The sequence below is a fragment of the Eulemur rufifrons genome, chromosome 2 (assembly GCF_041146395.1).
Source record: "Eulemur rufifrons isolate Redbay chromosome 2, OSU_ERuf_1, whole genome shotgun sequence".
NCBI lineage: Eukaryota > Metazoa > Chordata > Mammalia > Primates > Lemuridae > Eulemur > Eulemur rufifrons.
In genome coordinates this window covers 98050162-98062725 of record NC_090984.1, presented here as the reverse complement: position 1 = coordinate 98062725, position 12564 = coordinate 98050162, and the positions used below count along the sequence as shown (strand labels likewise).

At 44.8% G+C, this 12564-nt stretch overlaps 1 protein-coding gene across 1 annotated transcript in view; it reads left to right on the top strand.

The window, feature by feature from the left end:
- Positions 1-311: 311 nt before the first annotated feature.
- The window catches only part of MAP3K9 (mitogen-activated protein kinase kinase kinase 9), a 69471-nt gene continuing 57218 nt past the window's right edge, over positions 312-12564 (top strand). The window contains exons 1-2 of the mRNA XM_069488436.1: positions 312-930; positions 7556-7969. Of these exons, the coding sequence (XP_069344537.1) occupies positions 528-930; positions 7556-7969 (817 nt within the window). The 5' untranslated portion in view covers positions 312-527. The remainder of the gene's footprint in view (positions 931-7555; positions 7970-12564) is intronic.

Here is a 12564-nt window from a genome sequence, read left to right as displayed (position 1 = left end):
CGCGGCGAGAGGAACCTGTGCACGGGCCGGCCGCGGCCAATGGGAAGGCGGGCTGCGCGGGGGGGGGGGGGGAGGGCGGGGCGCCGGGCGGCCGCGCCCCTTCGGGTCCGCAGGGCTGGGGCGGAGCCAGGCCCACGTCAGGTGGTCCCCGGCAAGCGGGCGGCGCTGGGGGCGGGGCGGCGCGGCGCGGGGCGGAGAGGGGAGCGGCGGCCGGCGGGCGGCGGCGGGCACCGGCTGCGCGAGCAGGTACCGGAGGCGGAGGTGGCGAGGCCGCCCCGGGGGAGCGAGCGGGCAGGCGGGGACTCCGGCCCGCCGCGCCACTATGCTGCAGTGAGCACTCGCGCTCGGCGCACTTGTCGCCCCGCCAGCCCCGCGAGCCGGCTCTCGCAGCCCCGCCAGCCCGGGCCCTACCTGCGGCCACCGTCGCGGGAGGGGGGTCCTCCCAGCTCCGCGGAGCCGCATGAACAATAGGCAGCGGCGGCTCCTGCGGGCGGCGGCAGCCCCGCACCCTATGGATCGGCCGCTCCATGGAGCCCTCCAGAGCGCTTCTCGGCTGCCTGGCGAGTGCCGCCGCTGCCGCCCCGCCGGGGGAGGACGGAGCGGGGGCCGGGGCCGAGGAGGAGGAGGAAGAGGAGGAGGAGGCGGCGGCGGCGGTCCCCGGAGAGCTGGGCTCCGACGCACAGCTGCCCTACTGGACGGCGGTGTTCGAGTACGAGGCGGCTGGAGAGGACGAGCTGACCCTGCGGCTGGGCGACGTGGTGGAAGTGCTGTCCAAGGACTCGCAGGTGTCCGGCGACGAGGGCTGGTGGACCGGGCAGCTGAACCAGCGAGTGGGCATCTTCCCCAGCAACTACGTGACCCCGCGCAGCGCCTTCTCCAGCCGCTGCCAGCCCGGCGGCGAGGACCCCGGTTGCTACCCGCCCATTCAGTGTAAGGCGAAGGCGGGGCCGGGAGCCTGGCGGGGAGGGGAATGATGGAGGCCTAGGGCTGGCCGGGAGGGAGGGCAGCCCTCGCTAGGGTTAGGTTAGGGGTCGGGGCTGGGGTGGGGAAGTGCCTGACCTGGGTGTGGGTGGGTGCGCGCGCGCTGGGGCTGCAGGGGCTTTAGTTGGTGCAATGGGTAAGCTAGGGGCGCCGCAGGCCCTGCCTGGAACCTCGGGCGATGGGGCTTCCTAACCTTCCTACGACTGCCTCAACAGCGGCTTCTGATTTTCACATCCTGAAGCCAGAGCAGGAGGATCTCCCCATCTCCCACTCCCTTCATCTCCTCCCTGCCCTCCCACCCCTCCCCTCCCAAGTCTGGAAGGATTTCTGGCAAGCTGGTGGTTACTGTCCTAACCTTAGTCCTCAAATCGGGGACCTAGCCAACCTCTTCTGTCACCTGTCTCCGCCCCTTAAAGGCATTGCTTTGAAAGAGGTGGGGGTGTCTCCTGCTGGGCTGGGCTGATCCTGAAGTCCGGGAAACGTGTGAACTCAAGGCTGAAGTGCCTTTGAAAGGTGTTGGTTTCTTGGATCCTAATCCTGTATCCGAGAAGTTGTGCTAAGAAGGGTGTGTGTGTTGGGAGTGAGGGAAACAAGTGATGGATGGACACATGATTAGAGAGGGAAAAGTATGTCGTTCCCCCATGAGAGATCAGGAGTACAAGGTACATTGGCGAAATCCCAGTCCCTTGCCGCCAGGCTGTTCAGGCAATACATTTTCTCCTTTCTTCTCACCCTAGATCCTTGCCTATATTTGGAACTGGCCAAATCTCAGGGGGTCCATGCCCAGCGGTCCCTCCCAGGCCCTTTCTCCCAGTGTCCTCATTTTCCTCAATTTCCCAGGAGGCCCCTATTCCACACCCTGTAATGAAATTTCTTTTGTTTTTTTCAAAGAAGTTAAATTGCCATTAGATCCCTTAATCAATTTTACTAGGTCGTTTCAGAAGAAAGATGTAAATATCTACTAGTGCAGTTTACTCTATTTTGTACTTGAGAATTTGCACTATTTTCCCTGTTAAAAAGATATTGTTAATATATATTTATTACAGTTTATTCCTTATTTTGTACACTTTGTATCTTAGTTGATTTTTTTTAAAAATCATTACCAAGGACCAACTTTAAATATTTAGTTTTTTAAAATTTCATTTTAATGGTTGTCCTTCTGGACCTGTAACTTATTTTCACCTGAACAATTGTGTTACTTTATCTAAGATGGTTTTTACATACCAGCATTTCATATCAAAATCATAACCTCTTTAACTTGTTTTTCTGATCTTCTTTTTCTATTGGTGTTTTGACTGTCAAATTGATGTTCAAATCTTTAGTTCCCTTTTTTTTCTCCCTCTCATTCAATTTAAAACCTCACGTTTCTGCATTTTGATCTTTATAATGCCTAGAGGTAACACATTATTTTAAGTTGTTTCCAGGTACTCCATCATTTTGATGCTGGTTCTGGTGAGATGAAGGCTAAGGATCCTGGCATAGTGTTTTGAAATAGTATTGAAAATGAACTTCGTCATGTATTGGAAGAAATACGAATAGTCTGGCATGTTAGAAAACATTGTGCAGTTTTAAACATAAGTCTGATTTTGAGGTTCTTTGTGGGTGAAGTTTTGTGATTTTGTTTTTAGGGATAGCTGATGTCAGAGTAGAAGAGCTATATGAGGTTAGTGAACAGAAACTCAGTTTCTTTAATGTCTGTGGTCCTGCTGTCAGAGCAGTCAGGAGTGAATATGACTTGGGCTGAGAGAACCTATCCGCAGAGAGCCAGGCATGGCAACACCTTCTTCATTAGGTGGCCAGGACTTATCTGTATTGTAACAAAAGTTAACAAAAAGTTGAATAGAGTGGATTCCTAAATCTGGAACCCAGATGATGAGAAAGAAGGAAGGACCTTATGATTTTTGAAAGAATTGACTCGAAGAGTATGGCATTTGAAAGCCTGGTAAGTTTTTTTATTTGGTCTAACCAGGAGTTCTGATCTTGACTGGAATGAATTCTTGATAATTCAGAAAATTTAATTCTGGTCAAAAACTAATTATTGAGTACCTAATGAATGATAAATACTGTGCTGTGTTAAATACCAGGGGATAAAGAAGTGGTAAGATAAGGAGGTGCTTATAAGTCACATAAGGGAGATTGGTAATGTAAATATAAAATTTTAGTCCAGTGCTTTGATAAAGACGCACGTGGGCAATGCTGACAGGTGCATCTCTGATCTGCATGCGCTGTCTACCAGTTCAGTTAGTATCACTCAGAAAATAAAAGTGATTGACAAACCTGGTCTCCAAAGACTCGGAATAAAGTTGAACCACTGACAGCCCTTTCCCAGAGTTACCTTTTGAACTTCTCCTCTGGGCATGCATTGTGACACATTGTGGATCACAAACAGAAGACACTAAGTTAAGCAATAGTGTTCAGTTTTAGTTTCATATTATTGCTTTTTGAAGTGAAAACTTTGTTTCAAAATTTATTCAAAACAGAAGGGGAAATTATTAAATTTTGTGACAAAGAAAACATGTCATAGTGGTATTATAAACCATCTTACATTTATATAGTGCTTTTATCTCCTCCAATGTAGATATGTATTAGAGTTTAGCTCTGTATGGATGACAAATATAAATAACCCAGGGGCTCACTTGTCTCTTTATTTTAGTGAAAGATGAAAAATGTAGGTTCCAAATTTATCATCTTGGGAGACATAATTCTAGATGTTAAAAAACGTTTATCTTATAAGAGAGTTGTGTCTGTTTTCAAACAGGGCATACATTAAGGTTATTATTAATTTATACTTCTCTTTCCTACATCCACTAGAAATATAAGGATATATTTTCAGATGTACATAAGATTTTTAAGTGAGTGAGGTATATACTATTCACTTGCCCCAAACCCACCAGAATGTGCTTATACATTCATTCCGTTTCCAAGCAAACAACTGGGAAGGAATCACATCTAGACTCCAAAAATACAAGGAATATGGTTTTGTTCGTGATATTTGTGGAAATATCCTTCCACAGGAACTGAAAAATGTGCTGAATGCAACTCGACCTGATTCTTCCTTAAAACCAGGTCTTGACTGGAGCAGGGAAAGGGAGGAGAGCGAAACATACTGTGCTGCTGCAACTGAAGGTCTAGTCTCTTAGTTTCTCTCCAAAAGGACTTAGTAGAGAAGGAAAAAGGAATCCCCCTTCCCTCTTCTCTTCCTGAGTTTTATCTATTTGAAAGTTGTGTTTTATATGTTTCTTGGAGGCTAGTCACAGTATTTCTTTAACTAAATAGCAAGAACCTGAGATTTTATGTTCTACCAAAGAGAGGTTATTGCTTTCCCTTCCCCACAGAGGTTTTCTGTCTTCTGTGAAATGCCCTGGAGGAGCTGTCCTTTCAGCACTGTAGTACTGAATTCTATCTTTTAAACACTCCTGCATTTAAATAAATATTTAACACCTACTGTGTGTTCGCCACTATGCTTTAGACCAGAGAGAAAAAGGGAAGAGTACAAGAGAAAATACAACAGTTAATTCTCTTTAGGACAATTTAAATACTCAGTTGAGGAAATAAGATAACAAATACAAATTTTTAAATAGTCACCCATCTTTTCATCAATGTAAAAGCTGGTAGGAAAAAATGACTGTTTCTTCCTTCCATAACCAAGGAGACTCTTCACTTATACATTTTTCTGAGAGGGTTATTCTAATTTTTCTTTTTCTTTTGAGACGGGTCTCAATCTGTTGCTCAGGCTGGTCTTGAACTCCTGGCCTCAAGTGATCCTCCTGTCTCAGCCTCCTGAGTAGCGGCACTAAAGGCACATGCCACCATGGCCAGGCTCCAAGACAGTTTCTAATCTCTCTTTAACATAGACATATTTTTCTCATTCATACAGATGACATCAGGCAAAATTAGTAATCAGTCGGGATTCATTTTAGGACTCAGAAACACTCAAGCTATTTTAAGCAAGAAAGGATTTAGCACAGGAAATTAGGTACTTACAGAGTCATTGGTGGGGCTGGGAGAAGGAGCTCTCAGCTGGACCTACACAGACAACTCCCAGAACATCAGAACTGGCATACCAGCAAGCTGCTGCTTCCCTAATGGGGAAGGTCCAGCATCAGGAGCTGCTGTTGAAGCTGTTGACTTCAAGAACACCCTGTTGTATCTGCAGTCCAGAGATTAGGCGATCACTTGGCCATGAAAGATTCTTCTCCACATCCATGGAGCTAGTGATTGGACACTGACATAGTGTTGTAGAAAAATCCCCCTTCTCTACAGCCTTGCTTGCCAGCAGAAGCATCAAAAAGATGGTTGTCATCTCACTTCTGCCTTTCAAATCTTGTGCATCTCATTGGCAGAACTTAATTTGCATTCAGAACTCTAGCTGTAAAGGAGGCTGGGATATGTAGTTTCTAGCTTTCTGACCTCTGTAGTACTGAAAGACATGCTGGAGGGATTTCTGGGTGGAGGCTGATTGCTAGTCTGCAATATCTGCCACACCACTTATTCTTCAGGAAGACTCCTAGATGAGGCAGTAACCTTTGAATGATTGGAACTTTTGGGGTCAAGATGAACTCTGCTTTTTGTATACCCAAAGAGTGTCCACTTAACTTTTCCTAATAGTCTCCTTTGTGCAGACTGCCAGTTGCATAATGAAATACAAATGAATATTAACCCCATATAAGATAGAAGTGCCATAATTAAGCAAGGACAGATTTTTAGCACCACCAGCATCTGAGTGGAGAATGGAGGCATCATGGGGCTGGCTAAGTAAGGAAGGGAACAGCCAGCAGTGGGTAGTTCCTCTTTTGGTCTTGCCAAAAGTTCAGAAATATATGTTTGTTTTCTTAGTTTTTTAGTAAAGTGTGATCAGTCTCTATATTTATTTCAGAAAGTCCAAAAGTCCAATTAATTTTTTTTTTCCAGATCTGAATTTGGTTTGTTTCCTACTGAGGTAGATTTTTTTCTTTTCATTTTATTTCAACAATCTATTGGTTGCCAAATGTTTGACGCGGCTAGTACAGTGGTGAATAGGCGGAGGGAATCTCTGCCTTTGTGGATCATGCAATCTAGCAGGATGACAAACATTGAACAAGTAATTAATTATAACCTTGATGAATCTTGCAAAATGGAAACTGCCACAGAAGTGTTTGATGGGGACCTGAGCTCATTTGGTCTTGGGGTTAGGAAAAGTTCCACTGTGAAATTGATATTTAAGTTGAGCCCTGAGGGGTGAGTATGAATTAACCAGGTAAAGACAAAAGAGACTGAAAAGATAGGGAACAGGGTTTCAGGAGAGAAACTTAAAATTCACTTTGCTCGTATATTACTTAACGCCAACCACATATAGCCCCAGTTATGAACCTTGGTAGTTACTATTGTCTGTCCATGGAAGCCTTTCCAAATAGAGTTAAAGATATAATCAAGTGCCTTAGGTTCCAATGCTAGATTTGGGAAGGAGAATGAGTGGCTAGTGTGATATTGAGAACATCAGTGATTGAATTGGGGTACAGACGACTGCTGGAGTGAGATGTCTCCAAGGAGGCTTCTTTCCTGCATATCTCTGTCACCAGGTCCTGGTTGAATCAAGGTCTGAAAGTCTCCCAAGTTGACCCCCTACTCCCTGTATTCATTGCTGCTGAGGTTTAGACTTCCATGCTTTAGTGGCCTCCTCAGTGGTTCCTTTTGCTGTAAGCTTTCTGTCCTTCAGGTTATATTCTACATGGCTGCCAGTATTGGTTTCCTTTCTGAAATACAGGTCTGACAACACTCCCCTTCTGAAAGATGCATGCCTCCTATTGTTTACAATGTGAAGTTCAAGACCCTCAGAATGGCTTAAAAGATATTTCACGACCTGGCCACCCTGAACAAGGCTTTGGGTCTCGTCTCCTATCCTGCTGCATATAACCCAGTTGCACTGGACTCCCTGGAACTCCCAGTATACCATACATTCTCATGCTCCATGTTCATGCTCTTTTTCTTCCCTCTGCCTGGATTGTCCTTTTTCTCCACCCTTATTTCCTTTATTGCCTGATGAGATCCCTCCCCCCATTCTTTAGGGCTCATGTCAAATGCTGCCTTCCCTGAGAATCCTCTCCCTACTAACCCTCTCCATCCTCTGTTCTGCTGTGGAGTTGGGGATTTTCCTAAGCCTCTGGTCATACTTCTGCAGAAGCTCTTCTCACGCTATGGTTTGCTTGTTGTGTGTCTGCCTTGGCACTGGACTGTGTGCTTTGCACACTGAGCACACAGTAAAGCTGAGTAAGTCTCACAGAAAGGATCTCCCCCAGTGTTCCCTTTAGTTAAAGTGGTTGGTCTTGGTCCAGGATTCTGCATGATTTTTCAAGTGGGATTTATTTAATGAATATTTATTAAATATTCTTAGTGATTATGTGCTAGTCACTAAGGAAAATGCAAGCGAAGATAATTTAATCACAGTTCCTGCCCTTATGGAGTTTACTTTATAATGGGGAGACAGAAAGGCCCAGTGAACAGACAACTTGCTATGCTTACCATCCAGGTAAATGGGCGGTTCAGTTGTGTTTTCAGGATGTTTTTGACGTTCTTATTTTTTTCTTTCCTTTCCCAGTGTTAGAGATTGATTTCACGGAGCTAACCCTGGAAGAGATTATTGGCATTGGGGGCTTTGGGAAGGTCTATCGTGCTTTCTGGATAGGGGATGAGGTGGCCGTGAAAGCAGCTCGCCATGACCCCGATGAGGACATCAGCCAGACCATAGAGAATGTTCGCCAAGAGGCCAAGCTCTTCGCCATGCTGAAGCACCCCAACATCATTGCCCTCAGGGGGGTGTGTCTGAAGGAACCCAACCTCTGCTTGGTCATGGAGTTTGCTCGTGGAGGGCCTCTGAATAGAGTGTTATCTGGGAAAAGGATTCCCCCGGACATCCTGGTGAACTGGGCTGTGCAGATTGCCAGAGGGATGAACTACTTACACGATGAGGCCATCGTCCCCATCATCCACCGTGACCTTAAGTCCAGCAACAGTGAGTATGAAGAGACAGGCTGGAGGGGCTAAGAGCAGTTGCAGACTCAGCCTGCGGCATCAGGAGGAGTGGATTCCTAGCGGAACCTTAGTGGGCAGTGAAACTCCCTGCTTAAACACATTCCATCCTTGAGTTGAGATGTTGAGGGGTGGGGATGGGGCCAGGAGAGATTTGTTTAGGAAGACAGGAATGAGGTACCTGGGGGGTTTGATGTAATTTTGAGTTCATATCAACAAGTAAAATTGGCAATGTGTAATTCTGATTTTCTGTGCAAAAAGCATGTAGATTTATTTTTCCACTTCAGGGAAGTATATATGTAATCATAAGAGGGGTGTTCCTCTTTGTGGAACAACAGGAAAAGCAAACCTACACCACCTGTTTGAATTTCTCCCTAAACACCTCAATTTGAGATACCAATCACAGAAGGGACTAGAAGAGGAGGAGTATTGTTTAAACTGTCAGCCAATTTGGTGGCGATGTCCATTTGGACACCATGACCTGGCTGGTAGCATTACAGATGTCCTGGTAGCCCAGGGGTGGTATTAATTAATTGCCATAAACCTAATGTTTACTAGCAGTGAACTGAGAAGTAACTGTTTATTAAACATCCAGAACCCATAAACTGGATTGTGAAGCAAGTGTTAGATATAATTAAATGGTGAGCTGGTAGGAGCTGCAGACTTTCACGTTGGCTGAATCAGCAGGAGTAGGAATATGCTTCTCTTTTGGGACAGTGTGTGCTCTCTCTTGCCTTAACTGAGGGGTAGAGAGGATGTCTAATGGTATGTGCTTAAAATCACTTTGAGCATCCTGTCCCAGAGAGGAGGGCATTTGAGTTGAAGGACTCTCGGGGTGGCAGGGGCCCCAGGGACTTCACTCTCTCTGCATCCTTCAGCTTTGAGGCTAGAAATCCTTCAGACTTTGTTTTTTTCCAAGCTGTTCTGAGTGTGGCTTTTCTGTTGATGCTATTGTGAATCTGTTTACTTTAAAAAATATATTTTAAAATTATGTAAGCAGTGCAGATAAAAACAGAAAGTTAACCCATAATGTTTTCCCTTAGAACAACTATTACATTTGGCATATCCTTCTAGACATTTTTAAAGCATAGAATGGTTTATAAATATATGAATATACTGTTCAATTTACTTTAAAATAGCCTTTATTATGTTTATCTCTTCTACCTGTGCCTTTCTCCCCCTTAATAATAGAAAAAATTCCTCCTCATGAGAGTATGAAACATTAGATGGGTATTTTAGATATGATGCATGTGAAGGATTTCAGTTACATAAAATAAAATCTGGCTTCCCTTTTTCCCTTTGGCATTTTCCTATCTCTTTATCGTATGGTTCTTTTCATCCCTCCTCCAAAATTCTATTCTTTAAGTGTATTAAATAAATTAAAACTTTTGGTGATGTCATCTCAAATAATTTCTGCCTAGAGATTGCTTTGGATGATGGAGTAAAAATGTGTCAGTGGAAAGTGTGAAAGAGATGCTGAATTTTCTTTATGTTATTTTTTTCTTATATCCTTATCATGCTGGGAGAACTAGGCAAAGTGCTGTAATGTTACATAATTGAGCCCATTTAGAAAGTTGGGCTAGGATAATAGAATTGTAAAAGCTAACACTTCCTTGATGAAGTTTTGAATTTGAGTATAATTTCAAGCCATACATACAAGGTTTTACCCTTTGTGAGATTTGTGTTTGGGAGTCTAAGCTCTTATGAAGAAGGAAAACTCCCTTGCCAAAGTTCTGCTGTTTGTAGGAGAGGGCAAGAGACCTGAATGCCATTCTGTAATCCGGGAGACAAAACTCTGGCCCTTTGTTTGTCCTTAAGTGAGTTTTAGGATTGCCAAGGGGGAGCCTTCAGGTGCAGTGTGTTGCGGCGGGAGTTGGACTTACACACAGGGCAGTGTTTTAAAGGACCTTGTCAAGACAATTAATGCCCAGAAACATGCATGGTTGGTGCTGCTGTTGATGTCTGCTGTCAGTCTCACATGGGAGTTGGGGTAGCACCTTGAAATTTGTCTGCGGTTGGATGTTTGCCTGGGATCCTACATAGCCAATAGGAGCCTTGGTGACACCATCGTTCTTACTCCATTATGGTGTGTACATGACTTGAAAATCATTTTAGAAATGTTATGCCACTTCTTTGCCCATGGCCTCCAGCTTGGGAGTCATAACTTCTTTGTGTTTTGTAGAATTAGGAGCACTGGCCCGTTTCCCTTGGTTTTTTTTAGGGGTTTCAGAGAATTGGATTTTGGTCATTGTCATATGAGGGCAGAATACTAGGAATTATTTGTGTTAGTTGACTTTGAACCAAGAGAGAAGAGTTATGTCTTTGTGGGAAAGAGAAAGTAGTTGATGATAAACGCATTGCCGTTATAAAGGTTCAGTAAAAAGTGATTTATTAAAATGTTTTATTATCCTGGTCACCTACTTTAAAAAGTCATTTGCAGTTCACTGGCAGTGAACTGTGTATGGCATGTGGTATCCTATGTTGATATATAATCTGCATTAAGTTTAGGTTTAACTGTATGTAACTTAAAAAAAACCACACAAAAGAACTGTCTAAACCAAGGAATGTATTTATTTGTCTTTGAAAATAAGTCTGGAGGGTTTTAGGGCAGCTCTGCAGTGCCATCGGGACCCAGGCTCCTAGTTTTTACCCCATCATCCCAGACCATCGCTTGCGTTCTCAGGATGGCTGCTGGAGTCCCAGTTGTGTGGTCCAAGCCACAGGCCTGAAGGAGGAGGAGACGCAGAAGCACAGGGAAAGGGGCCCCACGTGGCTGAGTCGGCTCCCATTAATTTTCCAGAAGTCCCGCACGACACAACTGCTTGCATTAACTGGCCACCACGTGGTCTCCTGGCCATGGCTAGCTGCATAGGAGTTTGGGTTTGAAATGGAGGCTCTTATACTGGGTGGCAGTTGGCCCAGCTAAAAATCCGGGTCTGTTACTGACCAGTCACACTGCTGTTGGGGGGAGCAGCTAGCAGTGTGACCAGGGACTCCTAATGCAGGACAAGCACCGGGAAGAGCTGTTACCGCAGGTATTTAGCGTCCTGCAGCCAAACAGGTTTGCCCAGGCCCTGGGACTTGTGGCTCAGACCCCTGGTTTAACTGCTGGTTTATATTGCTTCACCACATCACATCATTAACTGAAGCATCACATCCTCAAACTGCTTATTAAAAGCCTCTGGCTATAAAAATGGATTTATGTGTCTCTGCTCCATCACATCGGGGAAGACCACTGGTGGAAGATGGTCTTTTGGTGGAAAGATTGTCCTTTTGGGGGTAGGTAGATGGATCTCAGGATTTTGTGTGCTAGATGGGTAGCTTGGCATGAAGGCATTTGACAGAAGACTAGTTTAATAGTGGCCACTAGAAGTTAAATAAATAAAAGATGAGATATTATGAAAAAGCTTTGGAAAATGTAAAGATTTACCCAAAGTGAAAGTAGTCTTATTACTTTTATTTTATTATTAAATAACTTCTCTTAGAAAACACAGAAGTAAAGACAGTGTGTCTTTTTCCAGTTTTTCTGTGCATTTATACATGTTTGTTTTTATCCCTAGATAGTATCCTAATAAACATATTCATTGTAGCGGGATTTTTCTCCCTCCTCTTGTCAGCATATTGTCAGCCTGTGTCCCTAATCAGTATGCTATCACCTGCACACTCCTGTAGGACAGCTGGGGTATTTCCCCGTGTTATTTTGTGTGGCCCTATAGTGCTTTAGTTTCATATAATTGGGAATAACATCATTCTGCTCACAGGGCCATGGCATCCACATTTCATTAAGGTTTGATTTTTCTCCTGCCTATACCTTCCTTAGGTTTTAAGCAACTCATTCTTAATTTTATAGCTGAAAGGGCAGAGGTGAGTGGTGCACTGTATTTGGTTTGGGACTAGCCACACCTGCCTTTCTCTCTTCAGATGTCAGCTTAAAGCTCTTATGAGGTCTTTGTGACTTTATCTCCCTCTTCTCTTCGAGAGGCACTTTTCCCTCAAGCCAAGCTGGTCTCCCGTCTCCCCCAGGAATATACCCTGTACTCCTAAAGGCTCACGTCACACTCACCCTTGCTCCGGGCTTAACCTTGCTTTCAGGGGTGCCCTCGCCTCAGCTCTCTGCCTGTCCACCCCTTACCCAGTTTTCTGTACTCCGCTCAAACGTGGCTGCCTTTCCTTCTGGTAACCCAGCACGTGTCCTTGCTGTGGTCAGTGCTAAGTAGTCATCTGCTAAATGTTCATTACCTGGTAGTACATACAAGTCTACTAGAGTGACAAGGGACTAGAGCTGCTAGTCCAGCGGTTGCAAGCTCAAATGTCTTCCAGCCAGGGTAAGGAAATTTGTGAAGCAGCTGGTGGGCGTTCATAGGTCATAACAAGACAGAAAGAACACCGTGCTGGCCTGAATGCCAAGCTAAGTTGCATTCCCTGGCCTCCTCTTTTGCTTGTCTGTGATTTCAGGAGCATCCCTTATGTCTCCAAGTAGATTTTGTGCCTTTAGCTCCCAGTGCAGTCCCAGATGCACAGTAGGGCCTTCAATAAATGTATAGATAGAAGGAATGAATGAATACATGAGTGAATAAA